Genomic DNA, 19,411 nt, shown 5'->3' with positions numbered 1-19,411 from the left:
ATGCACTTCCGCGCCAAGGGTCTGGGGCTTCACTCGGCACCCTCAAACCGGCACAATTCATGCAGCAAAGCGAATTCGCGCCTCCACACTCACCCACCCAGTTCGTTTTCCTTCAAGTTGATAAGCTCGTTATCGACGAAAAGTTTCGACGGCACTTCAAAAGCTTCGCTTCTTGCTTTGATCGTCGCAGGGCGAACGTCACGCCGCGGACGCATGAGCACGCAATCTGTCCTCTTTCGGTGCCGTCGTTCGTCCGAGGCGCCGCAAGGATAAAGGTGCAACCCTCGCAGGAAGCCAGCTCAAGACACACCGCCGATTGGAAGCAATAAACGGCATCTTTTCGCGCGTCGAGAGCGCACACAACCGCGCGAAACCGAGCCCAGCAGTTTGTGGGGTTGTTTGTCGCAATCGTCATGGTGACGCCGGATACGGGACGCGCCTCAGAAGGATCCGTACGCGCGGAAGGATTCTTTTGGGCACAGCCTAAATTGCGCTGCGGGAGAGAGCAATCGAAAAAGAAAAAAAAAACCCACCCACTCGAGCTCACGTCACACGTTCCGAGAGGTGTAGGTCATGTTTAATGGGGTTTTTGGGCCAAATTGAATTGCCATGTCATAATGAACGAGATTGTTTGTTGTTGCGAGGGCGCTGGGAAAAGGAGCAACAGCAGCGTAGGATGTGTGGCGTTTGCTTGAAACTCGATCAAAACCAGCCACCCACAAGCCGTTCTTGGCTCGGGAAATTTATCCTCCAACGCATCCAATCTGAATGCAAAACGACAACGTGCTTCGCCCAGACGATGTACACTGATTGCGTGGTTTGCGTTTCACTAAGACCATCATCGCGAGGGCCGTTGGTTTCGGTTGTTTTGGCATAATTATTAAACAGCATTTTCTCGAGTTACGCACTCGAGCGCACACAACCCGTACTCAGTGCAACCCTGGCAGCTCCATCGTCCTGAATGCCTGTCTTACTAATTCACTCGCACATTAGCCTCCCTGCAGCAGCCCTGTAAGCGCTCTCGTAGACGCATTCGCTGTGCTCCGGACTTACATCCGTTTTTCAGCAAATTGAGACCGGAAAAAGGCAAAAAAGGAACACCCAAGAACAAACTCCCGCACGGAGCACCGAGACCTCGAGCTCGTACAGCAAACAACACATTCGCTCTCTCTCTCTCTCTCACTCTCGGCTTCCCATCGATCCGGAGGCCGCAACAAATGCTGACTACTATCCTCAACCCGGGTCGCTGCTTTCGTTGGGTTTTCGCTCCTTTCTGGCCAACACTCGAGAAACACACGACGTGCAGCACATTGCGTGAAATGCCCATATCCCTGCGAAGCTGCAGCAGCAGCAGCATCCTTCGGGTGGGGTCCTTTTCCCGACCACCCCATCGTCCGACGCCGAGCATCGTTGAATGCAACTTCAGCAAAACGCGATCCAACGACACGATACGCGTACCGAGTGGGCCACGGTAAGGAAAGCCGCCACACCCACAGCTAACACACACTGCAGCTCGGTTACGCACTTACCTACGGCAACATCCGGGCTCGGGCTCGGTGAGCCGGATGTGCGGAGACGATACGCGTTTACGACAATCTTCAGCCCAATCTACCGCTCCCTTTCGGACTCGACACGATTTTCAAAGGACACCATGTGCTGAGACGCCACGAATGGGAGGAAAAGAGCCTCTCACACACACAGGAAGGAGCAGGCGGAAGGCGAACGAGGCCCAGAGGGGTCTTGTTTCCTTAATTATTTTTTTAAGATGCTTCCATTGAGCCCGATTCATGGCACATTCAAGTGTGAGCGGTGTTCAAGATTAAAATGAACGCACCACCGGGGGGTGTTGGCTTGTCCTGCTCGAAGGAGGAGTGAGTGGGTGGAGAGAGAGAGAGAGAGAGAGGAGAGAGGAAAGGGCTAAGGATGGAACACGCACGTACACTTCTCGCTTCTGACCCCACTACCCACGTGATGGTGGGAAGGCTGGTCTTTTATTATTGATGCAGAAAATCTGCAGGTGCATCGGGAATTCTTTTCAACGGTCGAAGAAAGGGACTCATTCTCCTTCTCTTTCTCTCTTCTCTCTTTTTTCTACCCAAGATCTTCCCCTGGAACTAGGTGTGTAAGGATGCACCTGAGGCGAGTCGGATTTTTCCTAGCCAGCCACACTGCTGGTGTGTGCGAAAGACGACAACAACGACGACACCGACGATGGCGTGGCTCGTAAATGAGCCGAGAAAAACCGATGGTAGGAAAAGGAAGTCGCAAAGAAATGGCCCTTACGATGCTTCTTTCGTTCTTCCACTCCCCGGGGACGGAGATTCTTCGATTGCGAGGGAAAATTGTGCCATCTGCATCTGGTGGAAAATCAAGACGTTCGGAATCATCGGCGGGCACCGGACAACCGGGCTTGCGGCCGCCGGAACGCTTTTGTACGGAAGATTTCTTTGCTTTCCGCTTCCAGTGGCGTCGGTAATTTCCCCACGCTTGCTTTGCTGCACATAAAAGGTGAAGAAAGGCCATCTTTTCGCCATGAATAATGCATCCACAGGTCAGCACCTGAGCGCGATTTCCCCAGCGGCGTACTGCTTCGGCAGAACGCCAGCAGCTGAGCCGGTGTACAGAAATTAAGTTTAGATAAAAGCTTGTCCACTAGATGCTACTCAATTTTCCCAGGACGCGTTCTCTCGTTCAGCTGAAGCAAGCTCATCTAACAGAATGCACGGATTGGTTCTAGGAAAGATGCAATGCACGAAGTGTGTCCAATTAGGAACATACCAGTAACAAGGAATTCGCTTTAAAACCATCCTCCACGTCTGGGAAAAGCTGAACCCTAGCACACACACACACCGGGCCACATAAATTACATTCGGATTAAAGCAAAAACACCCGGCTACCAGAACAATCCCTGCGGAACAAAGCAACCCTTTTATATATTGCATTGGGGAAAGCACGAGCCCGCACTCGTTTCATTGCAAATATTATTTGCTCAAATTATGCGAAATCGAATGCGAGCTGTTTTTCTAGCCGTTTAACACCCTCCTGCGAGTCGAGAGGATTTATTGTGATTTTACTGACCGACGCCGAACCCATTTCCCAACGATCCTCATCTGAAACACGTTCCACTCTCGAGAGTACCCAGTCGATATTTTCCACCCCCCATTGTTGTTTACGGCCAACAATAAACCACGCACACACACACACACACACACACACACACGACTGGACCTTCCGGCGTGCCACGAAGCGAGCGTGTACGATGAATTCGATTTTCAGCTGATCAAAAGGAGGAAAACAGCAAAAAGAGGCCACAGTAGGGTTGGTAGAAAAACGTTTGAAAAAAAAAATCGTGACAAAACTATGACCATTCCAGGAACTCGACGGTCCAACCTCTCTCACCGCCCTTCTCGATGCAGTTCTGGCACTCGAAACCAAATGAATTCTACAATCAACTTCACTCAGGACACGAACGAGTGCACCCCCGGTGGGGCGATGGAGTGGGTGGAAAAGGCGGAAAAACAGGCAACCCGTAGCGCAGGCAACACAAAACCACAAGCGTGGTTTAGAACCGCAGCTTCGAAAAATCAATCCAACTTCCAACATGAATTTCTTTCGTCCTCCCCCGGAGTGACCGATACCCCGCTACCACCCACTTCCGCTCTTCCCCGCACACTCACTCACCCTTGACAGCATGGCCATACGCCACGGGTTCCATTACTGGTCACCGGAACGAGAGCACAACAGCGACAGGTGGAAGCAACAGGAGCGTACACCTTCATCTAGTCGAGGCCAGCTGGCCGCTAGCCACCTTTCCAAACCCCCATGGCACACACATACACACACACACACACATGTGCGGAGGCGAGACGATATTTCAATAACTAAAATTAAAATGTCGTTTCCAGAGAGTTTGTCGGTTGCCAGAGGATGCCCGGGTTGGGCTGAAAAACTCGTTCGGCTCCCACTTTGGTGTTGATGACGCTGTTGCGCTCGGTTTACGTCGTGATCCTTTCGACCCCTCGCATTCTAGCATCCCCATCCAACAGCCAACAGCTAGCGAGCGGAATCGACTATCCCGTAGAGGTTAACCGGGTGGCGCTCGAGTACTGCGGGACGTGTGATGCTCCGAAAGGACACCTCCGCTTGCAGTGTCACAGGAGCCTCACGCACACCACCTGGCCAACCAGGTCGACCGACGTCGGTTCCTCGGGCGATGTGTCACTTCCGGTGTGCCTCGATTGCACTGCGAATGTGGCTTTTCCCCAGCTCTCGCGGTGGCACCCACGTTCGATGGAACGTTCATCGATCGGCCGGGAAAACAATTGCATACCACCAGGCGCACATGCCATTGCATTGGCCATTGCGGGGACAAAACGTGGAAGCGAAAGTGAGACAGAGATTGGTTGCGATCAATCGGTTCGTTTGGGCTACTCTGTCTCCCACACGAGGACGAATTTCTCCTCAAACGCAACCCACGCCGGCCAATGCATTGTGTTGCTTCGTTGCCTGAAGGGACGAAATTCACCCACACCACACCTTGCTCCGTGCGTCAATTGTTCCGAGCGATGTGCTTCCAGCGCGTACGCAACGCAATGTCCCAATGAAACCGGCCGGAGCGATGTCTCGCTTCCAAATGCAGATAGAATTCAACGAAAAAGCCACCCATCCTGCGCCGCCACGCCGTCTGGCCGTCGGACCACGAGAGAACGTCGACAACTCGAACACGCCCGAGCCTAAACAATGAGGCCGATTTTCAACTAAATTAATAAATAATGCTCGACAAATACTCTTTGACCGGCTGGCCGTGCCTAATAATACAAAACGATCCCCACGACACGGTTGGCAGGTGCGCGCGGGGCCAATGCAAACACACATAGTAGCGTGCGGGTTGGATGCTGGCTTGGCTGCAGTTTATTATGACGCTGCCAATGATATGCTGATTGTGATTGCCTTCAGCTTCAATGCGGTCCGGGTGCAATCTGATGCACTCCAAAGTTGCACCCGAGAGCGGTAGTGCAGTGGTTTTGCGTAGACTTGCCGCGTCTCGCACGGTCGTGTGTTATTGGCGATAGACACAGCTTATCCGGGCTTAAATGAGGGTGATTATTGGTTGAGTGCGAGTGTGTGACAGAGAGAGGGAGAGAGAAAAAGACATTCCCTTTAAGGTCAGCTAACCTGTTGGCGATTCAAGAGCCAAGTGTGGTTCAAAACGGGCCGAGGAAAACTGTCTTCTCTCTGCATACTCGGGTGGCAATATTTCAGATAAATTAAGCTGTCGTTTTTCTTAGCTTCGCTTGTATTTGCGTAGCAGAACCATCCGCACGGGCTTTTACCTTAATTGCTTGATTTAAACGATGTTCAATCTCGGACCCTGGATAAACCCCGACGAACCTGAGCCCACGTTCAACTATGTTTCGTTTGAACGTTCCGGCCACAAAATGATATGTTTCATCCAGAGGTGTATTTATCTAGCTCTTCCATTTTAGCGCAATTAGCACAAGGACCTATCAACATGCACGCGAGCTCTTGCCGGTGCCAGCATGGACCATATGACCATCGAGCCCCCGAAACATAATTGCCACAGTTCCGCTAAAATTGTCCCCAACCGGTAGCTGTGAAAGCGCACCGAATTTGTGCATTTAATTGCATTTCGTAGCGAGGCTAATAACTTTTCCGTACACGAAAAATACCCTGTGAGTGGCGGTGGTGGTCGGTGACGCTGTCACAAGCCCTTTTTCGTTGAATTTCATAATTTCTCTCGAGTTGGTCGCCGCACATTTGCGAGGCATCAATCTCCGCTACAATTAATGGGGCAGCAACATGATGCGGGAAATTTTCTCCATCACCGCGCGGAAAACGCTCGCATACACACACGCACACACACCTTTGTAGCGTTCAAAAAACTATGTTTAATTGGAAGGGAAACACAATTTTCAGCCCAAACTCGCTGCGTCTCCAATTACCCGGGAGGTGTCTATGTGTGTGTGTGTGTCTAATGCAGGACAAAATCCTTCACCCGAAGGACTGGCCCTGAGCACAAAAGCAGACGCACACACACACACACACACACGCTATCAGGACATGGTTCGGTCAGGCGCGCCAAAATGACCTCACTCACCGTGTGCACCGGTCACAATGCGGTCTACCCAAAGTTTTGCATCATATTTCAACAATTTGTTTAATTATCAAAATAATTTCCTAACCGTGCATCGGCCACCCTTCAGCGCTCGTATGCAACTCGTCCCGGGGAGGGGGGGAGGGGGGGAGGGAGAGTTCCATTGAAGTTTAAGGCATAAAAAGTAACCCCAAAACTACAGGCTTCCCCGCTCGGGCGAAGTGAACCCATTCGCACTCGATACTGGTGCATAATAAATTCACCAAAAAATACGACACCGGCCTAGGAAACTTTTAGCGTGTGCATACGAACGCACTGGATATGCCCAAAAACAACAACAACAAAAAACAAAGCGGACGGTAAATTTTCCATATTGAAAAATTAATGACTCAAAACGTCCCAGTCAGGCTTGAGCAGCCGCGCAGCAGGGATACTAAAATCTGCAGCTCGCAATTTAAACGCCAGTCTAAACCAATCCAACCAATGTATGTGTGTGTGTGTGTGCGCACTCCAACCAGTTACTCATTTCATTTACGATATTATTTTCCCGATCGTACGAGGGCCGGGAGAGGGATGACCAATAAGCGAGTACATCGAAATTGTTCATCATCATAATCCACTAGACGCTGTGTCTAGCTGGGGTACTATTTTTTCACCAATTACGCCCGTCGGGAATTATAAATACAAATCCGTTTAATTTGTACTAACGTCCACGCGCCCCACACACTCTCGAGGATCTCTCGCCTGTTGGCGCCAGGCAACATTGTTGCAAATCGACCACCAGTACTAGCGGCAGACGCCTGTCTGTGTATGCTAGTCACTCGGTCACTAATAAATCTACCGAAAATCAATAGACAAACATGGCACCGCGCACGGCTGCACCTGCCACCCGGTGATCTGTCACCATTCGCGGCAGGCGCGTGAGTGAGCGAAACAAAAAAAAAACAAAGCCCAATCCGGAAACCCAACAAAACATTTCTAAACTGCATCCAGCCAACCTGCCCACCGACGCGTTAAAAAGCAAACACAGTCACCCAGTCCGGGCCCCCGGAAGTGGTTTGGTCAGCGCCTATCCGCGCGCACGCCGTGAAAAACTAAACACTTTATCATTGCGCTTTTCCGCCCTTCCGCTTTTCATTCGATACTGGCTCCACACGCCACTCTTGTTGCGTACTGTGAGAGAGTGTATTTTTTTCATTTATTTTAATGCCAGCTCGGAAAATTTATTACTCCATTCTCATCCCCAATCCACCGGACGGCCCTCAATCGCAACCAGCAGGTGGATCGGAGGACCACCCTCTGCTAGACGGGAAAAATCCCCGAGCGGGGTGGGAGAGTCTGGCGTTCGGGAAAAACATTGTGATTGTGAGTGATAGCGCTAATGATTATAAATTGCACAAACCGTAACCGCCCAAGGGGATGGGAGTGCTATTGTTTTTCCCCACCGTGTTCCGGTTTTGCTCTCTTTTTTTCCTTCTTCAAACACTCCCTCTTTCTACCTCTTTCGCTCTCTCGTCCACTCACACGCGAGCCCCAACATAATTTCCACCGGCTGGCCGTTGCTGTCTGTTGCTAATTTCATTCCACCCAATTCAGACGCACGCGGCAGCGGCAGGCTAGCTCTTACTCATTTTTAATCCTCAGCACGGCCCGTTGTTCCGATCGCCGGTGCGGTTCAGCTTGCTCGGCCCCCACCGTCCCGTCCTCGTTCACGGTCACCCGAAAACAAAACATTTCCCAACCCACCCACCGGGATGGGCGCCGGGTGGACTAAATGCGGGATAATCGCTCCGACGGTATAATGTGTTTGCATGCCCGCGAGCCGGAGCGCGAGGTGTGGTTTGCGTAGGAAGCTTGTTTGTAAGAGGGATTACCTTTCCCTCTCTGACCCACGGCACCCAGATGGTTAGATTCACTTACCTCATCACGGCAGTCGACGTGCACCTTGCCGCTGTCCAATACTCGCTTCAGCAGCATTTCGTCACCGCGCAGGGCAGCCAGGTGTAGCTGTACGTCCGAAAGGGTTTCTTTCTGCGAATGAAACACGAACGTCCCATCGTGGGACAAATGAATGCAAAAATTAATATTTCGTGGTGCTGTGTGGGACGCACAAAGACTACATAAAAAAAAAGGATACACGTGAAGCGCCCACGAGATGGAGCCGCCTGGTGGATCATGACTTAGAGACGCTTATTTCATTTGACGGTGCGAATTTAGGGCGCAATTTTAAAGGCAGTTCGCTTGCTCGTGTCAAAGTAATCCATCGCTAATAGCACACGAGAGCTCTCATTTCATAACAATCGAACGCAACGTCAGCCCCTTTAAATAAATACTTCGTCGAAATGCTCCACGCGACTGGGAACTTTTCCATGCTATAATATACCGAACGGAGAACCACCCATAACCCCACGTCATTACACAAGAAGCACACACAGGAAAATGGAAGTAAGTGTGCAGCGGCTCAGCTTGAAGAATTCACCTCGCGTGACCTTTAATTGTAATAGCAAATTAACCTTTGTAATAACATGGAATTATGGTTCTACGGAGCAGGGACGACACTGGGAAGCGCACGGGTACGGGTTTCTGTTACTTTTCAGCGCGAAACCAAGCGCGAAAAGCCCCCGCTGCCAGGTGAATCTCTAAGCAAATGGGCGAAAGGAAGCGTGATAGTGCGAAGGAGAGCGGTTTTTAACAATGGGTGCCGCGAAAAGCGAGTACTGCAAGTAAACGCTAAGTAAGTACAGCAAGCACGCGAGCAGTCAATGGGGAGAGAGAGAGAGAGAGAGAGAGAGAGAGAGAGAGAAAAGAACAAAAATACTAGCCCCCAAGGACCGCAAGGCGAGTGGCGAGGAAAAAAGCACCATTGGAAAGGAAAACCCAAACACTGAGGGCGACCAACCTGCCACCAGTCAGCCACAGGCGAACCGGCGGTGACGGAAAGTAAACACACGCCCGCCCAAAGTGCACAAACGAGGGCATCCTTTACGAGCCCCTAAACGCTCCCACACACACGCAGTCAGGATGCGGTCGAAAAAGAGGGCGACCGGCGAGGCGTACGATTCGGCTCGGTCCATTATGTGAGTTACGTATGGTGGCGCACGATGGGGGTATGTTTGCATGGCTAGACTAATGTAAAAATTTTGCACTCGCGAAGCGAAAATAAAATAAAGCCCAGCCAGCTGGCGCCCAGCTCCAAAGCGAACGCGGACCGGCGACAACGACGAAAGGATTAGGGCTTGTGGAGGCGAACGCGAAGCCATGGGAGGAGAGAGCAGAAAAAAATATCGCCCTGAAAACACAACCAACAATAATTTAGCGATGGTTTACACAAAGCGCAGGTACACACTCGCACAAGAAGCAGGAAGCAGCGAGGCGAGTCTGCTGATAAAAAGGTACTAGAGTTTGCTCGAGCCACGACAAGGACGACGTAGTAAATTATGGATCGCGGCATGGGCTGACGTGATGCAACTGTGCTTAAGAGAGCGAACAAACAGCTAATCTGCGATGAGGGAGCAAATCGAATAAAACAAACCACACGGGAAAACGCTCGATGGGGGTTTCGATTATTGCAAACAGAAGCATCCTGGACTGCACGTCAGGTGTCTGCCAGATGGTGGTGAGTTCGATCCCACCCTAATCCCAGGCTAAGCTGGTTGATATACTTTTGTGCTGCAAAACCACCGCCAGGACGAAGCTGATGAGGCAAAAGAATCGAGTTGTTGCTGGCATCCCTGTGGCATCCTAACACGCGCCGACAAACGGTCAACGGAAACCAAGCTGGGCCTTCTTTGTGGCCAAGTGCAGGCGTTTATCACGGCACTCATAGCTCCTGCGAAGATGCCGGCTGCATGGTGCATGGTTTAAAGCATCCTTGCCCGTCGCGAAGGACAAAGGAAAATCCCCATTGATCATTGACAAGCAGAAGGAGGCAGAAGCGGGTGACAGAAAAAAAAGGATTGTTGCTAGTGACGGCAAGGACGATGACGGTGACGATGACAAAGATGAAAAGGACTTCGCTAGCACCAGCGCCGGGGCGTTCCTTGGCAGAGGACTCACCGCACACCACAGCACGCGTCTTCCGTAGCCTCTTGGATAACTAATCATTTCATTATTCAATTTGCGCCTTGCGAACTTCGTCTCCGAACGCCAAGATGAAGGACGAAGCTGACGGTCGAGCTTGAAGGCTGCATCAGAATCACATACAACGTTAGGTGAGGCGTTCACTGAAGAGTCTAGAGAGGTGGAAATCCCATGCGACGCTGTTCAAGATAAGTACAGAGCAAGGAAGGCGCTCGCGAACGTTGCTGATGTTGCTGTTTGGCCCCGTTCGAGAGTCGCGCCGTAATTAAGCGTACATTAGAAACCGACCGAGCAATTCGACAACGTAATTAAGCTTAATTGGAAAATGCCAAGGCACCCGCCCGTACATTGGGGAGGACACACAGCCCTCTGCGATGCACATTTTGCTCTCCCAGCCATCGACCCCAAGGAAAAGAAAGCGCTCCTTGAATGGAAATATTAGAGAAACACGCTACCAACCACGCTGGTTAGTGTGTCAACGCATGGCGAGCTCGACCAGATTGGGTTGGATTTTGCATGAGCCGCCGAAGAAAGGTTTTTCCACATGGTAAAAGGGTTGAGTTGAGAAAACAAAAAAAAGGGGATAAAATGACACCATTTGCATACCACCGGTCGCGACGATCAGAAGGATTTTACATGTTTAATTGAAGCACTTATTCATCAGCCAAGAGCCTGGGGATGGAAAGCATAATTTCGTAAAATGAGGCCAGCAGAAAACTTACTCCTTTAGGTAATTTGGAAGTAATTTTTTGGAAGCTCGTTTGAGGATCACCTTGTTCGAATGAAATCAAAGTTCTCTCTCTCTCTCTCTGTCTCTTGGTGTTTCATTGCCGTTAACTCGTCTGCCCATGAAAAGGACTTAAATCTTGGGGGCATCACACAACTGTTCGATTCATTTCCACCGGAATTCCATCAATGAAGGTGACTTACGACAACGCCACCATTGACACGCCATCGACAATTTCCACCAAAGGCATGACCAGCGCACTCTGCCCTTTCCCAAGCTCGAAAACGTGTCTCCAGGTGGACTAGGGCACGCTGGTGCTTTTTTTCTGGTTTTCTTTTGCTTCCTTTCCCAACCCAGGACGAAGAGGGCGAACCAACGTCAAATCTCATTCGAAAATCCCATTAGCAGATGAAACAACGGTGACCCGCGGTTGGGGAGGGTTTTGAGACCGGCGAAGAACCTGTTCCTTCCGCCGATTCTCGAAACGCGCTGGTTCGCCGCGCTAAAGTTCGCCTGACATGCAACGCGCCCCGAACTCGATGACCTGGAATTCGCACACTAACGTGAAGCGCACACCAAAGGGCAACGACTAAACGAGGGGCCAACTCTCGTGCCATACGCCACACCGTCACGATATACGTCACGAAGGTGCGACCCGGCGACGCTTACTCGACGCCATCTTATTACCGGTTGCCAATCGAACCTGACGTGCTGCCCTTCGTGTGCACCTCTTTATTCACCCTTTCTGGTCCTTCGACTAAAACCGTGACTAAGTAAAGAGTGCCCGCTAGCGGGAGCCGCAGCCAAAGCGCTGTCAAATCTCAAGGTAACAAACCATTAACGCTTTCCGGTCGCTCGAAGGCACTACTAAAAAAGCGCCCACTCCCGGTGACTTCCACAACTAAACTTTCAAAACCAACCCCTTTTTCTTCGGCGCCACCCCTACTTCCGGGCAGGCAGCACGATCACGCAGCACCTTCGGTTGGGTTTCGTGTTCCCTTTCCGTAGGAGGAAACGAAAGCTAAAACCAAATAAAGTTTCGCACCGATCAAGGCCACCGACAACCGGAACAAAGCTGGAACTGCGTGATGGCGTCGTCGTCAGCGTCGGCGAAAGGGATTCAGGGCGGAATGTTTGATTTATGTAGCGGTGTTGGTCGCTGCCCGCGTGAGATACGGTCACTGCGATCGCTCGTTGTCGTGAGACGGTTTAGCGAAAAGCGTGCAGCTCCCTTGCGATGGTCGGTGGACGGAAAAACACCCACCCACAGGGCCGGAAACGCAAGCAACCGAGTGAGCACCTTGCGCTTGCTCATAAAACTAACGACCTGGAAGCTAATTAAACGCGCCGCGTGCAAAAGTTTGCGGTCTCTTTAGCAAAGAAACGGTTTCGGTTTCGCGCTTTGTCCACCTGGCGAGCGATCTGTGCCTTCTTCACGATTCCCCGGTGGCCCCAAAACACCCAATTATGCGCCTCCCTCGATGGGCAAGCAAGAAAAGCGAAGGCGTCTCGACGGCGTGATAAATAAAAAAGCCTCACATTGTGCAGCTCGAGGCAGATATGTGATTATTTGTTTGCTCAGCAAACGTCGGTCGGCTTGTTTAACCCTTTTCCTTTTGTTCCGCCCATCACCGGCGCTTAAATGGAGCGCGTCACCGCATTAAAAAGCACCCAGACCGTTGCCGTCATCCATCCTTGCGCCAACCACTTCCGGGTGATGGAGCTGGCAATTTTCCTGCCATCAAATTAGAACCCCGATCGGCCGGTTAATTAACGCGCTAGTGGAAATGATACCACATACACCCACATATTAGCGCCGGCCGGAAGTGGAAATGGTTGCCGAAAACAAAAGCAATTGACACGATCGCAATCTGCAACTGAGAGCCGATACGCTTCGTTGGTCTGATGCACGTCTGCTGTCAAACGGCGATCAGATGCGCTAGCGTGTTTGATGCAAAAAAAAACAGAATCACCCTGCAGCCGATGCACCACACGCTGGGGAGTGCATTTTAGCCGTTGTCATAATTTTTCCACCACCACCAAAGACCTCACCACCTTCGTGCCCGTCGAGTAGTTTGGTAAAACGCAGACAACAGACAACCGGGACATGGGGCGAAATAAAATGGGCGATTATTTACACCGGACGCGGGCTACCAGAGAAAACCCGGGACGGCCCTTGACCACTGCGATGACGACGACGACGACGACGACGCGCCAGTTGCACCGGTAGTTTTATGGCCAATTAATGTCCGATTAATAATCTGGCCCCAACCATCCAGCCAGCTCTCACGAGAAGCAGCAGAAGCCGCCCGATGGCCGCCCGTTGGCCGTGAATGATTGTGGCCATGAATCACACGATTTGATTGCCATTCCGATCCCTGGTCTCTCGCAATCCGGCGAGATCCCTGGCCGGCACTGTCACATGAGTTCGCCACAGATTTAACGACGAGCTGGTGCTGGTGCTGGCATGGACCTCGCGATGTGCTGAACGGCGATTGAACATGAACCTTCCACACGCGCTGACTTTACTGAGACGTGAGATGTCGTTATGGGTGTCGCTCCTTGCGGTGGTGGGTATTGATTTCTTCCACCATGCCACGACCAGCCACCAGCAGTCTCGGGTGGTAATAATGTTGTTTTGAGCACCGGTTTCCAATTTCCAGAAGCACCACACGCGCTCTTGAACCGGCAGCCAAAGCCCATCCATTTTGCCGATCGTAATGGGGATGGTTGTGCGGCCACCGAACCAGGAATTAAGCATCGTGTTTAATGGCGGCGCGCGTAGAAGTGCTTAATAATGAATAAAGAAAAATGTCTATTTTATCGATACTCGGCATCGGTCCGCCAGGGGAGGCAGGGACAGTGCTTTACGATTATTTTACGGACAACAATTGGTAACAGCTGATGGGGAAAAACCGCGTAACGGGCAGCCACCGATTGGTCATTGATTTTATGTAGTCGTTTGTAACGAGCTCCATTCCGTCTCAAGAACGCGATTAAGGATGATGCCGTCATTGCAAAAATACATGTCTCGCTTATGAAAAAAAAACCGGCAGCGACCGTGGCTCGTGGAGGACTGAAACAGCTGCCTTTGGTCAAATAAATGTCACCTATAACGTCAGCTGGAGTTTTAGCATAATTAAAACCGAGTGTCATTTAATGTGACATTTTTGCATAATATTCAAACGAAAAATTTACGGCGTCACCATTCGCTGGAAACCAATCAAAGCTCCTAATGCACGATGCAACCAGCACCACCACAAGCGCGATTGCAATCGTAAATTTCACCCGATGTCGTGCTTTCGCGCAAGGTTCAGGGCACAAACAATGGCACCTTTCGCTTCAATACATCAAACAGCCATCAAACATGCATCGGGAGGGAAATTCCTCGAGTGAAATATTGTTGACTGTCGCCATCCACCTCACTGAAAGTGCGCTAAAGAACTGCAATTGTGCCTTGACGCCGTGTGGCCGATAAAAATGCTTCCTTCTTAAGGCGACGCAAACGTTCCACAATACCCCCGAAGGCAAAAGTTCTAACCAATGGTTCTGGCTGGTGGATCAGTTTTACGGCGTGCTTTTCAATAACTGAAGAAAATTTGCTTTTACGAGGATAATTCCGTTCGCTTTCATTTACGATGGTCATAAATAAAGCATGATACCGACCGTCGCTTCGGCGTTTGGAGAAAAACAACATTTACGCGAAGCAACAGCAGAAGCATTGGCCTCTCTCTACGAGTCTCGATCGCCTTCCAAACCCGTTGGCTTTGGCGTTCTTTTCGCCCGAAGCCACCCATCATGGAAGAACAGACGAACGGAGAACACACCACCTCCGGTTCTTCTCAATCCTTCGCTTCCACATCCACTCGGGGATCATAATTTTAATGCTGATTGAAAAATTGCAAATAAAATATAATCCCATCGCAGCGAACCCGGCAGTGACAGCAGCAGCCGTGCTCGCGGAAAAAGGGTCACAAGAAATCTCCACCAGCCCCAACTCGAAGCGGATAGGCATCATTTTTGTGCCGTCCCATCACCATGTGAGGCTGCTGCCACTCATCAAGCCGCTTGCTCTTTAGAACACGCCGAGCTTAAGGTTGTTCGCGGATTATTCTGCTGTCTACACCCCAAACCATCCCAGCAGGAACTGTGTGCCAACACAACTCTTCCAAGGCCACAACCAACGGGTTCTCCGTCTGGGAAGCACTTGCCGGTTCGCTCTCGGCGGGAGAAGAGCGAACCTAATGCACTTCTTTTCGATTAGCGTAATGCACTACAAAAGCCAAAGCTGCATCTCGTCGGAAGCCGCCCGACCGGAGAAAATCCACATTTAAATCCATTCCTCAGCCGATTAGCTAGATGAGCACAATAATCTCGCTCCGTCTGCCCGGCGCGCGACCGACCAGCGTCGACTTTACATCCCCAGGAAGTTGGTCCTGGGGTTTTTTTTTATCTTCCCTACAAAATTTGCTATTCCCTGCGCGAGTGCACCAAGCTAAAGTTGAAGTGGATGTGAAAAGTTTGCACCGCTCCTTGAGTGTGTACCGGGCAAAAGGCAAACCTCCAGCCGGAAGCAGGTAACAAATTCAAATTGACATCACAAACATCACTTCCGTGCGATGCGAGTTCGCTTCTTCGTCCAGAAGCCATTCCACCCTCTCGGAAGAACACTTGCACGGTTCTGTGCGCGGATCTTTTACCGCGGTGCATCAAGTGCCGAATGCACGCCAGAGAACGTTAGACGAAAATAAGTGCGCTCTGCTCTTGCTTTTTTTTGCGCCTTCTGTCTCCCCAGGCGAATGCAGCGAAGCGTAAGAAATACTGTCTGCTTTCCTTGAGGCACCGTCACACTAATGTTGCTATCATATTTCGCAGCATCCTTCAGCGTCTGTCACTGAGAGTTGATGTACCGTTGCAAGATAGCATGGAGCGGAGTACTTCGCTTTGTTTTTGCAAGTTTTTGGCAAGTTTTTTTTTTGCATTACGTCATAACCCTCCCTCAGTTAGATTCGTTCACTATTTCACACAAATTAAACACAAAATTATAATTCTAACTTTCCTCCGAACTTCATGGTCACTGTACTAATACTAATAGCGAATAGAGACTAATTAAAACACACTCGCTGTATGTTATGAAAACTTAGCCTAAGATGCCGACAAAGTGAACGAAATCAAACATACTTATCCGCTTATCGAGCTAATATATCACAAAATTAGAGTGGCAAATGCGCAAAAGTATTGTTAAAAATATCAATTAACCTTCGGCACTTCAATCGCGGCCGATTACAAGCTCCCTATCAACTTTTCCGTATAAAAGCAAGTCCGTGAAGAGGTTTCTCCAGAATAAAAGTGTTTTTTGGTTCGCTTCCACCGTCCTCAACATGAAGCTTACAATTGTATTTATCGTAGCATTGGTCGTGCTTTCGCTAGGTAAATGAAACAAAAATTTTCCCCATTTTTCCAAAATTCTGCTAAAAGTGGCCTTATTTACAACAGCATCCAATGGATCCGCTGGCCTGCTGAAGAAAAGTGCGAAGGAACTCGCGAAAGAATTTATTCACGGGCCAGAGCTCAAAGGTCTCCTGCACAAAGTAACCGATACCTTGGCCAAGGGTATTGAGCATGAAGTCGCAGGCGGAGGCGAAGAGGCACCAGCTCACACAGAGGAGCCACCACCAGCATAATATGGCACTCACACGCGCACAAGACACTGAACTCTAGGCTTCTCCGAGACAACGACCTTGAAAGGAAATGAGCAAATAAAGAAACATTAGCGCGCACATCCGGCCTTACACGCTGTGAAGGAAAGAAATTTTCCTGCCGATCATTATCCCGTCGGGCATTTCCCGGCCTGTTACACACGATTAAGCCAACCCAAAAGCGTCGACGAAGTTGCGGTCAGTGGCACCATAAAAAGCAGATATGGCATCGCAATGTTGGCCGGCAGCAGGCGATTGATACGTTTTTGACCGATAAGACGCTCCCACCAGCCCTGGAAACGGGCCCCAAATTGGGCTGGGAAATGTTGTCCCGCTGATTACGCCTGACGCACCGAAATGAAGATTAATTACCTCGCTAAGCCCACACAGTGAGTGATGTAATATGCTATTCACTCAGCTCGCGCCACCCCCGGGGAGACTAGGCGATCCCAGTGCTAGAGAACCGCTCCAAAGAGCGGAGCTGTGCGAAGGATAGATGAATGTTAAATGATCCGTTAAAAATTTAAAATTCTCTTCAACCATCCTCGCGGTTGCCAAGCGAAGCGTGTGCGATGAAAAATATACCCCACTGCACAATGTAGCACATCCCGAGTGAGGCAGGACTCAAAAAAGGATTAGCCAAGATGACAAACTCTCGACAAAGGCAGACCCCCGGTGGTAATGACTAGCGCTTCCACGGTCGAAGCATATCTTATGCATAGATTTGCCCAGTTTTTCATTTCACGCCAGCGAACGAATTGCACGAATCATCACTCATTCCGGCTAAGCCTGGTGTTAATACAGCTCACGACGTTTTTAGCCGCTAGTATTTTAATCTAGCTTGCATGAGTTATGAGCACTAATTAGGCGTTCGTGCACAAATTCTATCGATCGATTGGCAAAACATTCTCTGGAAGAACACGCAAAAAGTTGATGATTCAAAAAGTCGTCCAAATCGATTGCGACACGCAACTGCGCTACAATTTTCACTGTCATCTTTCAATAGCAGCATTTTAAAGCCAACCGGGAGGAAAACGCGCAAGAACAAATATCACCTCTCGGCACCGTCGGCACGTTCATTGGCACTGACTGTGGCTTGGGAAAGAGCAAAAACGCGGCTGAGAAATAATTCATCAAAATTGAAAAATAATGAACTTTGCTCACCTCATCATGCACGCCCGCAACAAAGAAAGAAAGGTGAAAAATCCCACCCACCGAACCGCTTTCGCACACGAGCACGTTCGATCGAACAACGACGAAGAAAAGGAAAACCAATACCATATTTGAATTTGTTAGCGTAAGCATCGATGATTATCGCATCATCCCACCACCGCCGCAACCATCTTTCACGAAACCATATCCACATTTTCCACATTTTCTCGCCCACCCCCTAGTCGTGTCGGTCAATGAGTCAACGGTGTGGTGTTCCATCTTCCTGCAGTCGTAATCTCTCCGCGATATCGAAAGCACCGCACGAAAAAGAATCAATTTTTCTCAATCTCGAGCCCGATGGTTTGCCGGTTGGTGGAAAATTTGCACTTTCACCTTTTCTCGCGTCCCATCGATAAGCCATTCCCGCCCCATTGGAGCCTGCCGCGAGGGTGGGCGCTGCTTCAAGTGAAATTGCTGAATCGTTTGCTGTTTTTCCTTTCCATTTCCAATCATATCTCGCAGCATCTTGCATCTCGGTGGTAAGGCAGGCAGTCTGCTATCGGTTTTTTTTTCTTTCTTTTTTTACGCCAGTCGTCATTGGGGAAGGAAAGCGAAAAAAATTACCAAACTCTCACTCCTACCCACCCCAACAGATAGAGCTGCATCCTTACATCCTGCCCAGATCTAGCCGACTTTCAGGACAATGCTAATGCCACCGGGCGCGCCGCACTGCAGCAAGCGCATCCATGAATTGATGTTTTCTTGCCGAGCTTTTCCATGCTTGCTTCATGCATTTCCCATCTGCAGCCGGCCGCGTACCACCGCGTAACGAAGTGGAAATTTTCAGTAAAAATTCTCCGATTTCAACGTTTTTTTTTCTGCCGAAACGTTCCTCCCCAAAACCTTCCGGGCACAGAAGCTCGTTCTCTCCCTCTTGGTGCTCGTTACGGCAATTTCCCCGGCAGCTTGTCTGCTGTTTTCTGTGCCTTTTTTCTTTCACCCATTCATTCATTCCGCCCATCTGTGTGCACGTTAAACCCCCCAAAAGGCAGCTTTTTTCCCTGTGGCTGGTGTTCCGTTCCTTTTCGACTCATTCCCGCCGTTTTCCCGGGCGCAACGCAGACGCGATAGTTTTGTTTTTACTTTTAAACGGTTTCAATTCGAGCAAATTATCACAATCAACAGTATCATCGTGCTCTCAGCCCGCTCCATTCACGCCCTAGCGCCCTTTTCCCGCCGGATCCCGAGCATAAATGAGCGATAATTGTCGCAGTATGGGACGGGTGAAGGGCCCGTTTCTTGCACGGCCTTTTTCCACCATTCGTTCCAGAGACAGAGGCCCTCGGTAGCTCATTGTTTCTGTAGCAGCCCTTGCGCCCAGCCCCCAAAAAAACGACCACCAAATCAGATGCAAACCGCGCTCCAAGTACGGGGAAACGATCGAAATCGAACGAATGAGGCGTGCGATTTGAAGTCAATTTCAAACACCGCCCCATACAGTGGTGGCCATAAAAATAATCATCCCGTACCGTTGGGAACATTAGAAGGGAGTGAAAAATCCACCTCAAGAATAGAAGCAACAAAAGCACGTACACAATATTCGAGGTGCCTTTTTTCGCTATTAATTACGCAAATACA

General features: G+C 50.1%; 1 protein-coding gene across 1 annotated transcript in view; it reads right to left on the bottom strand.

Moving 5' to 3' along the window:
* Positions 1–8,092, bottom strand: part of LOC128727735 (ankyrin repeat domain-containing protein 29) — a 121,839-nt gene extending 113,747 nt beyond the window's left edge. Inside the window, exon 1 of the mRNA XM_053821672.1 lies at positions 8,036–8,092. Coding sequence (XP_053677647.1) covers positions 8,036–8,092 — 57 coding nt within the window. The remainder of the gene's footprint in view (positions 1–8,035) is intronic.
* Between the last annotated feature and the right edge of the window lie 11,319 nt (positions 8,093–19,411).

This window comes from Anopheles nili, chromosome 3 (genome assembly GCF_943737925.1).
Source record: "Anopheles nili chromosome 3, idAnoNiliSN_F5_01, whole genome shotgun sequence".
Lineage (NCBI taxonomy): Eukaryota > Metazoa > Arthropoda > Insecta > Diptera > Culicidae > Anopheles > Anopheles nili.
Note: the sequence above shows the minus strand (reverse complement) of the source record. Positions and strands in the feature narration are given on the sequence as shown.